Source organism: Anthonomus grandis, chromosome 11 (genome assembly GCF_022605725.1).
Source record: "Anthonomus grandis grandis chromosome 11, icAntGran1.3, whole genome shotgun sequence".
NCBI classification, from domain to species: Eukaryota; Metazoa; Arthropoda; class Insecta; order Coleoptera; family Curculionidae; genus Anthonomus; species Anthonomus grandis.
Genome location: NC_065556.1, coordinates 6,167,151 through 6,188,370, shown reverse-complemented (window position 1 = coordinate 6,188,370; position 21,220 = coordinate 6,167,151). Strand labels below are relative to the sequence as shown.

General features: G+C 33.4%; 1 protein-coding gene across 1 annotated transcript in view; it reads right to left on the bottom strand.

Annotated features, from left to right (window-relative positions):
• LOC126742453 (uncharacterized) overlaps positions 1–21,220 on the bottom strand; it is a 1,408,556-nt gene that overhangs the window by 387,251 nt on the left and 1,000,085 nt on the right. The window contains exons 10-11 of the mRNA XM_050449100.1: positions 2,090–2,188; positions 1,918–2,003 (exon numbers count right to left, since the gene is read on the bottom strand). Of these exons, the coding sequence (XP_050305057.1) occupies positions 1,918–2,003; positions 2,090–2,188 (185 nt within the window). The remainder of the gene's footprint in view (positions 1–1,917; positions 2,004–2,089; positions 2,189–21,220) is intronic.

The window sequence follows — 21,220 nt, the reverse complement described above, 5'->3', positions numbered from 1 at the left end:
ATATATTCCTTTATAAAAGCAGCATAATCTGCATAAAGCTTCGGATTTTGCTGTAACCTGCGTTCTAACGATAAGAAATTACGAAGAGCTAATTCTCTACTTCCATAAAAAATAGGCTCATCACTTCGGAAGGGCCAGGAAACCACAAATCGGTCATCCCGATTGCGATACGTAGTTTTACGGAAAATATTTTCGCATTTCTCGTCCTCGGGAGATAAAACTTTGACATGTGGTACTTCTTCAACTTCCCAAAACTTCTGCATAATATCATTAACTGATGCCTGACAACAGAGAAGCGATTGTGTAGTGATAGGTGAAGAGTTTTAGAGAGGTTAATTCTCACTGGCTCATTATAGTTACCGGTAAGTCTACCCTCCAGTAAAATATAGGGAAATAATGGAGCACCTATTAATACATCAATAGAGCTAGGAGTATCATAGAAAGGGTCAGCCAAGGACGCGCTGCGTAAATGAGGCCAGTTTGCGGTAGAAATAGGATGACTAGGTAATAGCCCGCAAATTTTTGGAAGAACTGCAGCTTCCAAATCAAAATTCGAAGTGAATTTATTACAAGGTCGAATCTTGGTAAATACACTTCTTGCACAGTTTTGTACATGAGCTTCTCCAATACCTTGAACGGAGCAAAGCGTCTTATAGGAAGTAAAAAACTCCAATGACTGTACTTGTGACACCCTGTTAAAACCAATATAAAATGAAACCTGTTGGAAAAAAATATGAGCACTGTTTACCTTTAGATATAATCCTGCAAAAGAATTCAACTTGAAAAACGACCTGTGTTGATTTAAACGATAATTCATAAATTCTTGTTAAGTAAATGCGATGAAATGTTTGCGATCGATATTTAAACTATCTGCAAACCAACTAAAGATGAAATGAATAATGCAATGTATTTTTGAAATTGAAAAAAGAGAAGAAAATTGATCAAGTAATTAATTGTACTTTTTAAGCCTATATCACAGCATAAAGAAACCAGCAGTCGCACTCCGCTCGAAAATGTAAGCGAACTAATAGCATCCTTAGCCATGCCGCAGCTATGCTCTCCGGATGCCGAGCTCACTGTTTATCGAACTGTGTTCATAGGTGTATCGCCTAGTTCAGCGCCGTACTTAGTGACTATTTTGATAGCGTTTTTACAAAGCGTATCGTTTTTTATAAAAACTTTTGTGATTTTGATTAAAATTACTCAAAGAATGGTCTCTTAAATTTACGGTACATACCTTATTAACTTCCTGCAGGTATTCTTCTATATCGTCGTTGTTAGATGTAGAAATGAGATGTTTATTTTTGTTTAAATATTTTGTTAATGTATGAACTTTATTAATATTAAAAAATAAATATTTGTACTATGTAGGTATTTTTACTTTACAAGATAATAATATCTAAAAAAATGTTTAAGTCCGGCTCTAGCCAAGGCAAGAGCTGCGTCGACCGTAGCGAGTGTCAGCGGCATCCCTACTATAAGCAAATATGCTGCTCCTGCGTTAGTACACATGCACCGAACTCGCTTATTCAAGCCAATGTATTTTTATTGAAGTGCGACTGCTGGTTCCTTTATGTTGTGCCTATATGATTGAATTAACTGGGTGGTTTATTCTATAAAATTATAAGTTAATTTTCAAAAGGCCAAAGTGTGAATAGCAAAAAATGCGGTTCGAAGTGACCAAAAAAAATGTGAGATGAAAAAAAAAAAAAAAAAAAAAAATTGATTTTTGCTATAAGTAACGTAATACCCAATATAATAAGTAACTCATTATGAATTCGTCACAACAATACAGATTTTACTTAAACTAATTATAACAAAAAGTAAATCTCAATATCTTAAAAACTTGTGTTTGTCGTCAATAATACGAACAATTTTTTTAACTATAGTCGATTTAACTACTTAATTATAACTTACTTGTGTTTTAATGTATCCTTTAAGTTCATTCGGCCCTAAAGTTGGTAGATTTCCAAAATGCAATGTCGCAAAAATCCCTGGTTGACCTAAAATATTGTTAAAAGAGAAGACAATAATTTTTTTTATTTTAAAATTGATTTTTCTTTTAAGCTTTATAAATTTTATGATTTACCTGTCATATCTGTTTTGCTGTTTAGGCAGTTACAAGCCTTTGACACTTTCCCATCGGTAACAGTACAGTTTGTAGGGCAGTTTGGACAATCGTTTAAAGCTGAAAATAATAAAATAAATTAATGTAAAAATCACGTTGGTATTATTAACATAAGTGTAGGTAATAATGTTAAAGTAGTTATTAGTTATAGGAATATATTGGTATTTATTGACAAATAATACAATAAAAAAAACACGATTTAATATTGCAATATTAGTAAAAGTTTTACACTGGTCTATAATAAATCTTATATGCTATAAAAGCGTAAAAACCAAATTGATTAATCATATGTAAAAGGAAAAATTAAAACATTGGCGCCCATCACAATCAAGATAATGCATGCAACTGTATACATACACATCTACATTTTAAAATTATTCGTTGTAATATTCCTCTATATTCTATTTTTTTCTTTTTAAACTTCTTTTAACAGGAATCTCTCGTATCTACTAGGTAGATAATTAAAAAGCTGACGTCCATTAAAAAGAGTCGTGTAGGAATTGACAATAAAAGTTGAAATGTTAATCCGAGGTTATGGATTAAAAAATGTTGAATCAACTCAAGGCTGTATTTTTTCCTAAACTAAAGATATTGTTTTAAATATGAAAATAAAAGATATATTATTAAAGCAAAACTGTTTAATGCCAATGTCTAATTTTGTTTAATATGATGGCTTAAGTTAACTATTTTAGGCCTAGATATATGCTTCTTTTGCTTTCAATTATTTGCTTTGGGCTTTATTTTCTAAATAATATTAACTATATTAAGACTTAAATTTTTTTGAGATATTACCGTTTAACTGATACGCAACGGCGCAGTATTAAAAATTAATATTCTACAATCGGGATTGATTCTTTGAGTTTTTATTAAAAGCGAAAGTTAACTTAAGCGAATATATTTGGCGTAGAAAATAAACATCAATGTTCACTTTTGGTGTTTATTGATAATTTATTGGGTCAAGCGTCGATCACATAGTGTTGCCCAGATGCCCCGGAAAGAATAGTTGTAATAATTTTTTAAAAAATCCTCAACAATTAGGATTCACTTCCCTCAGAAAAATGCTATGTATGAAGCATAGGATGAGTATTTTTATGTCTGCAAGGGCCTATCAATAAATACTTACATTTGAGAGTAGATCTGAGATTGTCTGCCCCATTTGCAGTTTTGCCAAAGGTATTACGAATAAAACATCTTGTCGGACATGCATTGTCTGATTTATTTATTGTAACACGACGTTTCGGTTGGTAAGTATCTCCAACCGTTATCAAGTGTAAATTGACAGCAAACTACTATTCTATAGGCTTATATACTAGATGTGTGCAGCGATGTGGAAAGGGAGGGAAGGGAGGGAAAGTCATGCGTGAAAAAGAGTTGGAGGGGGGAAGGACACGCGTCTCTCTAGATCCTACACTGTCCTGAGAGATCCTACACTTCCCTCCCCTTCCACATCGCTGCACACATCTAGTATATAAGCCTATAGAATAGTAGTTTGCTGTCAATTTACACTTGATAACGGTTGGAGTTACTTACCAACCGAAACGTCGTGTTACAATAAATAAATCAGACAATGCAAGTCCGACAAGATGTTTTCACTGTACCATTGTCTACCACCTTCAAAAACGTATTACGAATAAGTTAATAAGAACAGAAATTTTAATAAAACCATACTTTTTACGGACGAAGCTGGATTTCGGCGAAGTGGTATTGTTAATTTTCATAATACTCATGTATGGAGTGACGAAAATCCCCAGGCTTACGTATAATGTCACCACCAAGAGCAATTTTCTTTAAATGTGTGGATGGGTGTTGTTGGTGACAATTTAATTGGGCCTTTCTTTTCACCCTTAAGATTAAACGGCGAATCTTCAACAAGAATTGCTTGTACTGAAAGAAGTTCCTCTAAATGTACGTAATCAAATAACTTTTGTGCACGATGGAGCTCCTCCTCATTTTAGTATATCGGTTAGAACTCATTTACTCACCCCCCAAGGTTAACACCTTTGAAAAATTGGGTTGGAAGAGGTGGACCAATTTAATGGCCACCTCGCTCCCCTGACTTAAATCTAATAGATTTTTATTTATGAAGACACCTTAAAAGTCTAGTTTATGCTAGTCCCATACAAACAGTAGAAGAGTTAACAAATAAAATTGTAAATGCTTGCGAAGAAGTGAGAAATATACCTCGAATTTTAGCTCGAGTGCGTCGTTCAATAATTCGTCGAGTGAGAAGGTGTACAGAAATGGATGGTGGACATTTCCAACATTTGTTGTAGTTGTTGTTGCAATAAAAAGCTTCTAAAAATTTTTTTGATTTTTTGTTTCCCAAGGCACCTGTGATTTTTTTACCAAAAATGAATAAACCAGTTTTGTTTAGTGGCATGCAATAAAACGGTATTTATTTTTTATTATCTTAAAAACTGTGCATTTCCGGACCCATGTTTATAGAAACTTTTTCCCATATTTTTTTACAAGGAATCGCCCATTGAAATATCTCCGTCTATTTTTCGAACACCCTGTATAATACTCTCTATAGTAAATGTAATTTTAAAGACTGCTAACATAAATCAGTGTAGTAAAACAATGTTATTTCCATTTCTCCAGCTGGAATTTTACGAACTGATAATGAACACATTAATGAATCAAAAATCGGCGGGTTATGAAGATGTGCCAAGTTTTATTATAAGGCACATTCAAGTCGAAGCTATATGTCCTCTTATTTTTTTATTTAGCTTGTCATTTTGTACTAGAATTTTCAAAAATACCTAAGTATTTCTTTTCTAAAAGTAGGTAACATTATAACAATCTTTAAGAAAATAGTAGAGCATGATATGGAAAACTATCGATTTATTACTTTATGTTTCTTTTCAAAGATATTTGAATATTTGTTTCTAAATAGGTTAATATTTTATATCACTGACAATAATTTAATTCATGAATGACAGCATCCTTTTTAGTATGGTAAATCCACTCGTACTGCCGCACAGTAGTAGAAAATTTCAAATAAGGCATTAAAACCCCTAAATATCAGAAAATATTGAAATATACAAACCTCGCTGAATTGGAAAATAATGTTTATTTTTAAAAATTTTAAAAGGCGGCCACAAAATGGGTCATTATTTTTGTATGTAAGTCATATTTTGAGGAAAACTAGAATCGGTCTGACTAATAAGGTGGCAGATTTTTGCAGTTAGGCCAGGCGCGCACATGCGATTTACCATCGTACGACTGAAAAATCGTGATAGCGGAAAAATTTATTTACAATTTTTTGGGCGCGCATTTGCGATGAATTAATCGTAATTACATTTAGTACAATTATGGATTTTACTGAAACTGTTTGTGTGGTCGCTTTAATATTATGAAATAAAGCCGAAAGACGACGTACAAACAAATATTGGGTGCATCCAGTAATAAGTCAAAGATTGGTAAAAGGCCAATTTTACAAAATTTATAGCGACTTAAGAGATCATCCTCAAAAATATTTTCAATATTATAGTGTGAGCAGTTTTGATGAATTACTTTAAAGAATAGGGCCGAAAATAACATATCAAAGTACTAAGTGGAGAAATTCTGTACCACCCGAAGAGCGCATATCGGTCACATTGAGGTAAGTAAGTATACACCTTTTTTCAAATAATTTTATTTCCAAATAATTTTGTGTTATTGGTTCATGTCAAACATGTCAACATGTCAAACAAATCACTGTTATAATCAGAGGACGCAGGTGATGATACGGTAGAATAGTTACATGAGGAGGAACCTGCTGTAGGAATTCCTCGTAAAATATTCTGAATTTTGTGAAACGGTGGTTTGTGGATGTGACTGCGAAATAGTTTGTAGGTGTCCCGGTGGCTGAAAATGTGGCAATGGAAGTACGTGTGAAGGCGGTTGGGAGCTATCTCTACGATTTATGTCAGGATAGTGAATAACTGGCGGAGCATAGTAATTCTTGGCATATTTCATTACATTTAAGATCTCTGTTTTAGCGTAATGTTTTTGTTCGTCGTTCAGTTTTTTTAGCCCCATGATAATCATTTAAGCAAATTGCTTATTAACGTCAATATCTTCGTTTGTTTTTTGCTGAAGGATGCTTAATAGAGTGCTCTCGTACGACGTTATATTTTGTCTTGTTTTCTTAGGACGTCGAGTTGTAGTGTTCAGTCGATCTTCATTGTCTTGCAAAGTAAGACGTTGAGTGGGCAGTGTGTCCTGTTTTTCTTAGATATTATCATTAGAATTTTCTATAAATGCAGTGTTACTACTTGTGGGACGACCATTCATGGAAAGAAGCAAAAATAATAACAAATCGAAATATATGTATTTTATTTTTTTTTGCAGGTTCACCACTCTTCACTTTTCGTTGAGTTGCCTGTTCCCTTGCAAAGCAATCCTTCAGATTCTTCCACCTTTTTTGTATTTCTTTTCCTGCAATATGAAACCAAGCAATATACAGGGTGTCTCACGAAAAGTTTTCGCGATTTATATTTGGGACACCGTGTAGTATATATTAGCTTAAATATATGTGATACCTTAGTATTCTTGAAATTTTGCATGAAATCTAAAAAAAATAAATATACTGGGTGTTCTATTTAAAATAAGCGAGTAGAGATCTATTTCTGGTATAAGCGAAAGTGGCGCCATCTTCAAAATATTTTAGAAGGAAAGAGCATCCTCAAAAACCTCATATATATATATATATATATATATATATATATATATATATATATATATATATATATATATATATTTAACCTAATAATACTACACGGTGTCCCAAGTATAAACCATGAAAACTCGTCGTTAAACACCCTGTATCATATATTTTTATACCAGCATTGTTAAATTCGAACAATATATATATATATATATATATATATATATATATATATATATATATATATATATATATATATATATATATATATATATATATATATATATTTAACCTAATAATACTACACGGTGTCACAAGTATAAACCATGAAAACTCGTCGTTAAACACCCTGTATCATATATTTTTATACCAGCATTGTTAAATTCGAACAAGCAAGTAATTATTATTATCACTTTATTGATACAATTTTTGTTCCAGATATCTTGCCACTAGTAATAGTTTCCATTATTTACACTTCCAATACCTACTAGAAACTACTACAATCAGAGAAATTGTTAAGGACACCTGTGAACAATTTTGGATATGTTTATAACCAGACTTTATGCTAGATGTTTTCGAAGAGAACTGGGTGAATATTGCCACAAAGTTTTATAATACAACTGATTTTCCAAATTGTATTAGAGCTGTGGACGGGAAAAACATACGATTAAAGAAACCTGGTAAGACCGGCACAGAGTTTTATAACTATAAAAATTATTTCTCGACAATTCTTCTGGGTGTAGTTGACGCCAACTATTGTTTCATTGCGATAGATGTAGGGGCATATGGTGCCGGTAGTGATTCTAATGTATTCAGAAATTCTAATTTCGGCAAGAGCCTACATAATAAGAAATTAAATGTTCCAAATCTACAAACACTACCTCATGATGAAGTTGGACAAGTTATGCCATACGTTCTTGTAGGAGATGAGGCATTCGCACTGTCAGAACATGTTTTACGGCCTTATCCGCGAAGAAACCTAACAATGAAACAACGAGTATATAGTTACAGATTGACTCGCGCTCGTCGAATGGTTGAATGTATATTTGGGATTTTAGTCAACAAATGGCGAATTTTACATCGGCCTATGGATGTGGCCACCGAATTTGCTGACCATATTATCAAAGTATGTTGTGTTTTGCATAATTTCGTGCGGAAAAAGGATGGTATACGGGTTGAAGAAGACTTATACGATTCACTTATGCAAAGCTGTCATTCGATTGGGACACGGGCTATTAGGCGTGGTCTTGAAATTCGGGATTATTTTGCAAATTACTTTATATCCCCCCAAGGCTCAATACCGTGGCAATATGTTAAAATTTAAACTTTATCATTTTATAATAGTTAAGAATTAATTATAACATATAAGCAGTATGAAAATACCTTTCTTTTGTTTCTCCGTTGCAGAAATTTCCATCCAATTGCATATTACGTTCATACAAACTTCGCCTTACAGCTTTTCTTTCAAATTTCGGTCACTATACTCTTTCAATTGCTTGTTGTAAAGAGCAGGTCCTTTTTCCACCTCGGTAATTATTCTTTCTGTGTCCAGGAAAGTATCTGAACGGTCATCCCTGGCGGACAATTCGTCATTCGTAAACATTTTATAAGCGGCAGCTAAGAACGATAATATGCAATGAATCGGCGTGGCACAGTCGTTGAACACTGAATTGCTACTAAATAGTCGCGTGCGCGCACGTTCATTTCTCTTCATGCGACTTATTTTGCTTTGCGATAATCGCGTCGCGTTAGAAATAGAACTGGTCGCATCTTTTTAATCGCGGCGATTATTTAGTCGCATATGCGCGCATTTGTATTAATAAAACTTTGTTTCATTTTTGCGACTAAGCGACTAAATAATCGCGCGCCTAGCCTTAATCTCAACGCTATTTAATTCTAGACAAGTCTTTAGGTGGAGCTCATTAACTAATTCTCCATTGAATAGTAAAATTTTAATAAGACCACTTTGCAGCGTTGAGCATGTTTGGCGTAACGTTTGTTTTTAAGCGGGTACCTGCTCGAAACTAATGAATAATATAACCCTTTTGAATTTCTCGACAGTAACGCATCTTCAACAGAATACAATGAATTTCATTCTGATCGATAGCTACGAAATTTATAGGTTTTGGTGCGATATTTGAAATATCGACCGCTGTGAGCTAAAGCTAAAGTCCCGCGAGGTAAAGAAAACAATTTCACTACGTGTTTTTTAGGTAAATTTGAGTCAAAAAGAGTTGAGACATTTTGGTACAAAAATGTCCTACGAATACGAGTCCGCAAATACTTTCTTATAAAAGTATGTTTTTTTTTTATTAAATAGTGTTGCCGTGCCGAAAACTACAATATAATGCCGACAAATAATCTTATTTAACAAAAAAATTATGTACTGATAAAATAACTGTTCACAATGATTTGTTCACAAAAGTGTCGACATTCTCGTATATTGTAACCATATTCTAGACCTTTAATTATGTGTCTGAGCTTTCTCAAAAACTCGGTGGTTATTACTTAAGTCGTTAGCGATATTACTAATTTTGCGAAGCTATTCAGTCCTGGTATGTAATTTTTCTGCAAAGTCTTTAAGTCTCTAAGCCTTCATATGTCCCCAAAATTATCAAAAGACCCTCAAGTAATGTGGTAATCCAAATGATCTGATTTGGTGAGCGGGAAGAAGCAGTTTGTGTCACTGTGCCTCTGCGTCGAATTCAAGATAAAAAAAATAGTGTTATTTAAAATTTAAATATTCAGTCGCATTTCTACTACTGTGAGGCGGAGCAACATCATCGTGTAACCACATTTGTTGTCTTCTTTGAATTTCCAGCAAAGTAAATTGCAGATGTCAATCGACCATCGAATATATAAGGGCCGACTAACTGATCTCTTTATGAACCACACCAAATATTCACCGAAAAACGGAATTTGGAAATTCTGGTTGCTACATAGGGATTTTCAAGGTGGCAATAATGTGAGACCGTCTCGGGTGAATATACCCTCATCGGTAAACAAATTATTATTAACCAAATTACGACGTTCAATAATCCAATTGCAGAACTGCATACGAGGGCCCAGATCAGTGAGCTGCAGAGCTTGGACTGGTTGCACATGAAATTGGTACAAACCAAAGTTAAAGTTATACATTGTTCTCCATATAGCCAATTAGGTAAAACCAGTCCAACGTGATATTCTGTGAACACTTCTTGATGGTGACCGTTTAACACTATCTAGTATTACATCTTGAGCAGCTGCTAATGCACCTATGAGAAAAGCATTCGAAAATGATCCTGTTGCCTTCAGTTAATTAAAAAGTGTATATACTATACTGTCATATACTAACAGCACGTTTGGGTATTCTTTATTTGTAAAAACTAACGTGAGACTAATTTGACTGTAACAAAATAATAAACGAAAGAAGTATCTATGGCAACAAAGGAAAAAAAATATCTATGGCACTCCGTCTACTTATAGTGTTGATAGAACGTCATACTAGAGATTCTCTATTAAATTTACAAAATCATATGATGGTAAGGCCCAGCGCCTACAGAAGTGGCGGAAGTCTGGCAGCGGCGTGGTTCTGGCGAGTGGCAATAGAAAGATAATGTAAATGAATTAAGCAACGCACACTGAGATGGCGTGGTAGCGGTGCAGAAATGGCACGCCATATTGTAACCACTAGTGGTGCATGGAAAGCGGCATGCCAGTCCGATCTCGTTCGTTGTTTTGAATGTTTTCATAGTTTTGACATGAAAATGCGGGATGATTTTGAATTTAATGTTCGCTTTGTCGAATTAGTTGAATCAAAACCATGTTTATATGATTATAATCGACCTGATTATTGCAACAGAACTGCACAAGATGCTGCCTGGAATGAAATCTCGAAAACAATTAAGGAAACAGGTAATTTTTAATCCAATAATTTATTATAATAAGTAAGGTTATAGTTACAACTCAAAAAATGTAGTAGAGGTAACATGGTATTGTAATACCTAATAAAAAATAGTTATTAAAATCTGTAATATCCTTGGTTTGGAATGGGAGAAATCTTACAAAAGTAGTTACAAAGCCGATTTCTTAAATTTTGTGGAGTGTTTCTTTGTATTTGCAAATCCTGAACAGGTATGTGCTGAATATTGTTTGGTTGTTTAGGTGTGGAAAAAATTTCATCGTTAATACGAATAAAATTATGTAAAGCACATATTGCTAGGATTATTATATCAATCCTTTTCGTTTTCATACAGATGGGCGTTTGCAATATTCCAAATTTAGTACTTAACATACCAAAGCAGCATTCCACTGATTTGCGTCCCCGAGAAATTCTGTAATTATACATTCTCCTTTCATTGGTAAGTTGATTGCGGGCAAATGGTTTCATAAGATCGCTTCTGAGCGGAAATGCTTCGTCACCTACAAAGTAGTAGGGAAAACCAATATTTACATCTTCACCAGGTAGAGGAGTTGGATCTGGTATATTAAGTTCTCCTCGAACCAGACACTTTCCAAATTTACTTTCTTTTAACGCACGCCCATCGCTGTTGCGGCCATATTCACCCACATCTACAGAAATAATTAAGCCATCTGCGTCGACAACAGCTAACAGCACTATAGAAAAAAAACCTTTATAGTTGTGGAATGCAGATCCTGAATTTGGGGGTGCTTTTATCCTAATGTGCTTGCCGTCAATGCTCCCAATACAATTAGGTAAATTCCATAGACTATAAAAGCGTTCAGCGATATCCAACCATTTTTCATTAGTCGGTTTTGGTAAAAACTGTGGCTGTAGAGTTTTCCATAACATCTTAGCTGTGTGATAAACAATTTTTCGTATTGTTGTATGTCCCCTTAAAAAATAAAATTGTAAGGACTTAAAAGATGAGCCCGTGGCAAAGTATCTGAAACGACACAAAGGAAAAACTGTTAAAAAAAAGTTTCCAGAATATGTTTTTGACTTTTTTTTTACATAAACCAGCAGCATATAAAACTTTTTTTTTTTGTTTTAGTAAATGATTGCAAGGATAGATGGAAAAATATCCGGGGAAGTTTTACAAAATATTTAAATAAAAAAGTTCCGTCGGGATCCTCAGCAAAACCAATCAAACCCTACTATTTAGCTGAAAATTTACATTTTTTACAAGCATTCACAAAATCAAGAAAATCATTGGGGAATACGAAAATGATTCAAGAAGAAAGTATCGCAAATGAAATTGATTCGAGCAAGTCTGACAGTGAATTAGAGGCGCCTTTAAGTGACACCAATGAATATGGGGAAAAAAGTAGTTCAGAAGCTGTGCACGTACCAAAAAAGAAGAAAGAAACAAAAAAATACCCTACTTTGCAAGAAGTCAATTCAAGTGCTTTTGAATATTTTCAAAAGAAACAAACTAAATTACAAGAATGTCCTGAAAAAACTGAATGTCCTGATAAGTATGCTACCGGACATGAAAAAAATGACTGATTTTCAAAAAAGAAAATTTAAAATTGGCATTTTGAACTTGGCTGGAGAAATTTTAGAAGAAAATCAGACATCAAATTCTAATGTTCAGCAAATGATTTCACCGCTTAGCGAATCTTCCTCAAACCCTTCCAATATACAAGTTTATTCTCCGGTTAATATCACAACGTCAAATCAACCAGCAAACGAAAATAGAAGTCGAACATACCATACACTACAAACATTACATGGAACCGATTTTGAATATACTACTAGTTTTTTGAATCAGCAGCCTCAAGGGTATTCATATGACTAGTTTTTATGTTTGTCTTTATGTGTTCATATTCATAAATTTCATAATAAAATTTATTCATGAATTTTATAATGTTTTTTTAGTGTATTCTACAGTTATTATTTAATTACTTACCTAAGAGTTATTAATAATCGCTCTTCTGCACTAACACAATTTCTCCAGTTTGTATTCTTTTTAGTTATTTTTGGTTTTATTATGTTTAGTAGCCGAGTAAAACAGTCTTTAGACATTCGATAAAAAGACTGAAACCGTTCTGGATACTGATTTAGCTCTTTAAATACATTAAAGCTGCCATATTTTTTGTTTTTCTTTTTCCATAAAGGATGTACCTAATATCGTCTTCTTTGAATATTATTTAAATGCACTAAAGCAAGAACATTTTCGTCCTCTGAAGACGACATTGTAGTAATGACTAAATTTGCATTTTGTGTGCTGTTTCTGTGCCACTTTAGTAGGCGTCAAAACGCCAGGCCGCTGCCACGTCGGTGCCACACCACTGCCACGCCATAAGCCAATACCACTTCTGTGGGCGCTGGGCCTTAGGAAGCATTTGCGGACCGATGTCCATAAGACATTTTCGACTCGAATTCACGTAAAGAACACATGGTAGTGAAATTATGTCTCTTACCTCGAGGAACAGCCTGTATAAGAAACTTGTAGAGTTTATTGATTCAAGTGAGAGTCCTGTTGGGGTATTTTGTGACCTTAGTAAGGCTTTCGATTGTGTGGCTCAATAAACATTGTTGAACAAATTGCATAATTATGGTTATGTGCCTATAACTGCCAGGCAACAATATGTTTTTATTATTCTGCGCGTATTAACAGTAAAAGCCAAGTCAGATCGGAAACTATTCATTCAGATATGGGTGTTCTGCAGGGCTCCGTGCTAGGCCCGATTCTTTTTTTGTTTTATGTAAATGTATTGATGAATGTTGTTCCTATTACGCTTGTAACATCTTTTGCGGACGATATATTTATATTAATATGAAATGAATCAGATAATATGCTTATGAAAGAAATTAACGAAACATGAGCTCATCTAAATAATTGGTTTTGTTGCAATATTTTAGACCTAAATACTTTAAAGACGCAGTGCATTAGGTTTTATACTTGACAAAGAAGATGTGTGCTTATGAAAATAGGTGCAAATGGCAACGATAGAAATTGTGGAATTTGTAGTATAAACTTTTTAAGAATATATGTTAATTCATGCTTAATATGGAAAAAGCACTGTGATAACGTAATATTTAGATAGAGTTTCTTCTTATACTATTTTAAATTTTAGAAACATTTTACCCGTTTGACAAATAATTATCATTTATTGTGCTCAAGTTAAATCTATTTATCGAGTTTTTTTTTGAGGATAACTCAATATTTTATAAAAATTTCTTATACAAAAGAGAATTACTATGTGCATTGCACGAATAAATAAGCAAACATCGTATATAGAAAATATTTTCGAAAATTTAATATCTTAAGCTTAACAGACCTATACAATTTTAAATTTTCCTTACATGTTTATAAAAATAGGAATTTGGTGACGAATATTCATTTCGTTAATACCAGGAAGAATAAACAACTGTCACGTACCCTTAAATAATACTCAAATAAATCTCCCAACATCAAAGGAATAAAAATATATTGCTATATGATGAGTATTTTTGAAGTTACGTTTTAGTAACTTAGGTCATCTGATTTTGCCTCCTAGCTATATTTGTAATACATATTTGTTAATGTCATATTAGGATCATAGGATCATTGGCAAAAATCGCAAAACAGCATGCCACTGTAATTAAACTCATTTTTAATAATATCACAATTTTTAAAATTAATAATGAATAATTTTAATAATAGATGAAAAACCGCAGCCTCACTTTAACTTATTTTTTTCGAACTATAATCTTAGATGCTTTTAATCATCCTCATAATTATTATTTAAATTTAATCACTTTTAAAAAACTTTCGAAAAGCGTAATTAACTTTGAACCATCCACGCCGGCAAAATTATTTAAGGGGTTTCGGATCAACGCGAAAAGTTTTCTTCTTCTCTGGAATTAATGAAGTTATTGATTAAGGCCATTCACGAAAAATTAAAAGAAACTTTTTATACTTCGTATGCATAAAAGACTTTGATTAGAATTTGTTTAACTAACAATTTTTGTAGTTAAGTATTATACAGGAACTAGAAAAAAAAGTTAAAATTTTTTGTATTTTTAATTTTTTTTACGATCTTAATACTACTTTAGGAAACATTAATAATATTATTTCTATTAATAAAACTAAGCTTAAGTTTACTATTATTATTTAAATATTAGCTTACTTAGCTAATGCTAAATAAATGCTTTAAAAGCTTTAAGAGCTACGTATAAATACAAGAAAATTTTTTTGTATTATTACAATAAACATCAAAATATTTAAATATGCAGTACACACAGTGTAAAGCAAGGAAAAATATAACTTAAAACTACACAAACTTTACTTAAAACTACACAATAGTAAGCTTTACAAAACAATATAAAAATTAAACAACATTTGCTTAATAAAATTTATAAATAAAAAGTGTATAATTACTATACTATATATAAATTTATACAAAAATAAAATGATTTCTCAGGAGCCACTTGAATTTTGGTTTAGGCTATCACAGTTCTTTATCATTATTAATTACTTGTCAAATTCATATAGTCCTTTGTGCAAAAACGAGTTAAGCATTTGAATTGAATTGTGTTGATCTGACAAAATAAAATGTGTACGATTTCTTGTTTGATAACTATGAACACATTTAAAGAACTTTAATCTACGAGTTAATTAACTAACTGGGTAACAAACCACGTTTGGCGTTTAAAAATGAACAGATATATATTGAACATCACCCTTTGCTTCATAGACAATAAATCTTTATATCTATCTCAAGGCTCTATTCTGTATCTTCTCTAATTGATTTATCCTATACTGTATTAAATTTGAAATGTGGAAGTGCTATATCATTGTAACGTTTAAGTTTCTGTACATAGATATATTTTTACCTATTCGAGTTATAAAGTCAACTTGTTTGAGGACTTTAGCACATATTCCGCATAAGCTTGAGAATTTAAATTACATTCTAATTTTAGGCTTAAGTACTGAATTTGGCCATCATAAACAATTTTCCCCATTCTTTTGAATTTTCTGTTGTTGACTAATTTTCGATTTTTTATTAAAAATACAAAATTGGAACTTATCTGCATTTAAATATACTTTGTTAACATACAACCAACTGAACAAACTATATAATTGTTTTGGCATTTGTATTCTATTGATGTCAAAATTACAACTAACTAATATCACTTCTAGAATACTCCTTAACTCACAATCGGTTTAGATTAAGAATCTACGAAGAATCTACGACGTATGTATTATTATTAACATAATTTATAAATTTATTTGCTGTTGCATTGATAATCTAAAACAACATACTAACCTACATATTTTGGACTGATTTACTTACTAAACACTAAATAATAATTGGGTTCTACTTATTACAGAAGTAGGACATAATTATTATCCAGGGGAAGCAAAAAAATAAATGTTACACATTTTTTTTTAACTACAATATTTCTTAAATCTATTTTTATCTACTAAAACTGATTTGCTATCAATATTGAAAAGAATATTTGGCGCTTGTTCTTTTAATACTGTATACGGTCCATTATAGATAGAGTCCATTTTAGCAAGTGAATTATTTCTTAGAAGCACTTTTTCATATTTCTTATAATTAACCTAACAATTTGGTATTTACATCATATTTCTTTTTCCTACTATTTTTTGATGACAATATTACCAGTTATTTTGAGCATCTTTCCATGCTTGTTGTAGCCTATATTTTAATTCGATCGGATAATCATCGAAATTATATATCGGATCGACTTAAAATATTTAAAGGTAACCTTGTTGATTTGCCAAAAACGAGTTTATACGGTGTGTATTGAGTTTCGCTATTCACACTATTATTGTACAAAAAACACCAAAAAGGTACCCAAGTACTCTAACTTTCCGAGTTTTTCGCTATTGGCATACGTAAATACGCGCCTAGTGTTTTATAAGAATTTTCTAAGGACCCTATGGTCTAATGGTGATAAGCAATTAAATTTAATCACTCTATTTGTAATATTTTACAAGTTGCCTTAAAAGCAGATGCTAAAAACTCAGTTCCCTGATCTGATACTACCTGTTCGGGAACTCCGTATCTTAATATAAAATTTTTAACAAATGAGGTAGTTTTCTTTAACTGTTTTTCATTTATGGGAGTTAAAACAGCTAAAGCCGCGTCATTATTCTCCGATTGAGTAAAAGTTAAATCAAGAAGTAAATCTTTAATTTTCCTGCCAAATTCTTTGATAGATTTACTACTCTGCCGAACATTACTCAATTGGACCGATAATGCCGAAGCAGACTTTTTAATTAAGAAGTTTAGTTCTAAAGCATTTAGTAATAACTGGTTAGAATCGTAATATTGCTGGAGGCGTATTTTAGCACTGGCTGTTAATCTAGTGTTATGAACATAAATGGTTAAATATTTTTTAGCGTCAGCCTCCAGCAGTGAGTCGTATAACTCGATGCCATCAATTTACATTTTTAATGTATTTTCAGTGCCATCCATTACTGGCAAAAGAGAGACAGTGGTTCTCAATTCAAATTTATCACCCATGATTTCGACGCTTCCTAGACAATCAGAATGAGCTTCCTCTGAGTATGAATTTAAATTATCTGAACTACCTTCTGCATTTTCTATTAGTTCAGTATATCAATATTTCCAGTATTTTGTTTAGCCTCAGAAATTATCTCTACTTTATGATTTACCCTATTTAATTGATATTTTGTGCATACAAATTCTATACTAAAATTTTTAACTTTGTCTAACTTAGCCCTATGATATGTAACATTATTAGGCCTATGTACCGGATTCTTATTAGAATTCCTATAAAAAACCTTAAGCTCATCCAGAAGTTATCTTAGCTCCCGAGTCTCCATACATCTCTCCCTTGGTGCGTATTAGAGGCTTTTGCCTCACTAATCCGTTCCCAACCGGACACAACCAGTTGAAGTTCGCATGCTGTGACCGCTCTTCGAAATCGGTCTAATTTCGTCAAATGGCACTTACACACGTTCTTGGCTTGGAGCTATTGCTCTTTGTTTTAAATATTTCTTTATTTTGTTTAAGCGGTAAATGATTATTAAAAAAATCGCCAATATCAGAACGCTCAAACATAAAATATCTTTAACTGACTACGACTCCGATTTTGTAACACTAGGGTTGTTGGTTAGGCCTCCGCTGTTATCCACTAGGCTTATAATCAGCTCGTCTTTAGAATATTCGATACCCATTTTTCCTTAGCACTAGCACTTACACACATTTACACAGTTAATTTAGCCTCTTCGCTAAATTTAATTTATATACATTTACTTGATTAATTATTTACCACTACTATGTTAACGCTAACTGGCAGGATCGCCACGTGATGTTGGGGAAATGTTCGGGTTAAGTTATTGTAAATCGATGGCGTTAGAGTGATATTTACTTGCTTTATTGATGTCAAAATTACAACTAACTAATATCACTTCTAGAATACCCCTTACAATCATCCCCCTAACAATCCTAACTGCTCAGCATCTACGTGCTGGGTTTATGTGGTAATAATACCATAATTCGAATGATTTACTTACTAAAGACTAAATAATATTTATGTCCGACTTATTACATCTCACTGAGACAAACAATTTTTTGAACAAACACCTGGAACTTTTTGACATAAATATGACAAAAATTTCCAGTTGCCACAAGCTTTCTTGAAATCCAAAAAAATAGCCAAAACAAAGTAATCACGGTCAACGGTTCTGAGAAAATCATCACAAATACCAACAATAAGAGATTCGCAACTGTGTTTTCCTTAATCCTGTTTAGTTAGGAACAATTATTTTATTTCTATCAAAAAAATCAAAAAAACTGTGCGTTCACATAAGCTTTTAGTACTTAGTCATAAATAGACACCGTATTTATTGGACGAAATTCGTTATATAATTGTGTGTGTTTACTTTCAGAACAGTGATGACAGTCGTTAATTTCCATGATTCTAGAAAGACATCGTTGTAGATTGACGTGTTAATCAAAACATCTAAAAGACGAATCCTTTTTTTACCATTTTATGGATTTTAGCTATTTTCAAAATGACTAAATATTCTCTTATGCAATTTGGTTTAAATTTTATGACATTTTATGGTCGTGGTAGGGGAGTGTAAGGCAAAATGGCATATCAGACAAAATGACTTTCCCATTCTACGAAGATTTTAAATATATTCGGCAACACTGTACCCAATTACTATAAGCCTACTCGCGGATGCGACTATTAGTACATTCATTCTTCATTCATTCATTTATTCATTCAGCGTTCTCAGTAGCATAAGCAACTAGAGAGTCCCACCGCAGTTTACTTACACAGATAAATAAATAAACAAACTTGTATTTTTCTTTACATCTATAGTAATAATACTATTGAAAGCAGTTCAACGGAAAAACGGGGCCCAACGTCGAGTCGCCCCCCATAGTCGCTGGGGGGCCAAATCTAAGAGCATCCTTTGAAATGACAGATAAGATGGACACTTCAGATGGCTATTTGACGGAAGTTGGAAAAAGAGCGGGGTAAGACTTTGCAGGGCTATCCCGCATCCTCTTCCAAATTAAAAAACCCAGCACAAATCTTTCCCGCTCCCAGAGTAGATCCTTAAAATCCTCCCTAAATCCCGATACCACAGTAAAACCCAAACTACTATCCGTAGTTTGGGGGCTGGAGTAGCGCATTCCAGAAGCGAGAGAATAAAGGAACTTGAAAAGTAGGTTAGAGATCGAGATTTGTTTATTGATAACAATAAAAGAGAAATCTTAAATTTAACAACAATTAATCACCAATTAAATGAAAAACTTAACAAATTCGAGAGCCAGCTCAACGCGCTGGCTATCGAAAATGCTAAATTTAAAGATGAGATCACTAACCTCAAACTTCAATTAGAAGAAACATTAAACATAAATCAAAATTTAAAAGTAAATAATCAAAACCTAACCTTGCATATGAGGTCTATGGAGGAGCAAGCTAAAAACATACAAAAAACTGAACAAACTAGGCAGAGACCTAGAGAAGATACCAGCAACCCCTCACCCCCTCAGGGCGAGGAAAAGCTGATACCTAACACACAAATACAAAATAAAAACCAATTTCTAGTGCTTGCCCCTCCAGAGTCATCAGACATGGGGGACGAATGTAGTGTGGTGGAGAGTAGCGAGAAAAAAAAGACAAACAGTAACAATACAATAAATAATATACAAAATGAAAAAAACTTTTTATTTATGCCTTTGAATGACCTTTCTCTGGCGGGGAGGGAGAGGAGCGCGAATCCCAGCATTTCTAAAGTCTCTAAAGTGGTGATCAGGGACACTACAAATTGGGCGCAAAAATACAAAATGATAATTGAAAACAAAATAAACATTATCAAGACCCAAAAAGAAAGGCTGGGATTGGCGCTCTTCCCGAAGACCCCCCAGGACCATAGATCACTTACTAAGCTTCTAAGGGAGAAAGGAGTGGAATACCACTCCTTTTTCCTTGAAGAGGATCGCAAACTAAACGTTATTCTTAGAGGGCTTGACCGTAACTTTGATTTAAAAGAAATTGATGAAGAACTAAGACTGATGGGGTTCGACCCCCAGGAACTGGGGTGGTTCAACACCGGTCCGGGTAAAAAAAGAAAAACGGACCTCATCAGGTTCTTAGTCCCTAAGGAGCAGGAAGATATTTATAAGGTGGACACAATAATGAATATAAAAGTTCGCGTTGAGCGCAAAATCTTTCACAATCGACAACATTAGGCAAATCGGACAGTGCCATAGATGTCAAGAATATGGTCACTCGATGAGCAATTGCAGCGCGAAGCCACGCTGCCATAAATGCGAAGGAGAACACTTTTATTCATCGTGTGAAAAGAGCAGAGCAACGCCGGCCCAGTGCTGCAATTGCGGGGGGGACCACCCTGCAAACTATTGGCGCTGTCCGAAGAACCCCAATTATGCCAATTTAATTAAACAAAAAAATCAAAACACAAAATCCTTTGCTGATATAACCAAAAAACGCTCAGCGCGAATGTAAACAAAGGGGCGGAGCCTACGGGGGCCATATTGGGGGCGGGGACCTCAACTTCTGCTGCAAAGCAAGTTGGGTTCCCTAACCAAAACAATAATTTATTGTACTTATTGAGCTTGCCAGAGGGTGCATTAGAAAAAAAAATAGATTTATTAATGAATAAACTTAACTTGTTAAACGCCAACCTGGCGATTAAATTACTCCTGGGTTCTAACTCGTGAATCTGGGGGACTTTTCAAGCTGTCTCAACATCATTAGCTGGAATGCGCAGTCATTGTTTCCGAAAAAACTTAAATTCATTGACTTTATCAACATAAATAACATAGACGTGGCCCTGGTCCAGGAAACTTTCTTGAGACCCTACACAAAGCTTAAAATACCAAACTATAAAGTATACAGAAACGACAGACCTGATGTTGTGGGCGGAGGCACAGCAATTATTATAAACAATAATATTAAACATCAAGAGGTACCGCAAAAGTAAACAGACCCGGTTATAGAAAACACGGCTATAAAGATATACTTAGACAATAAA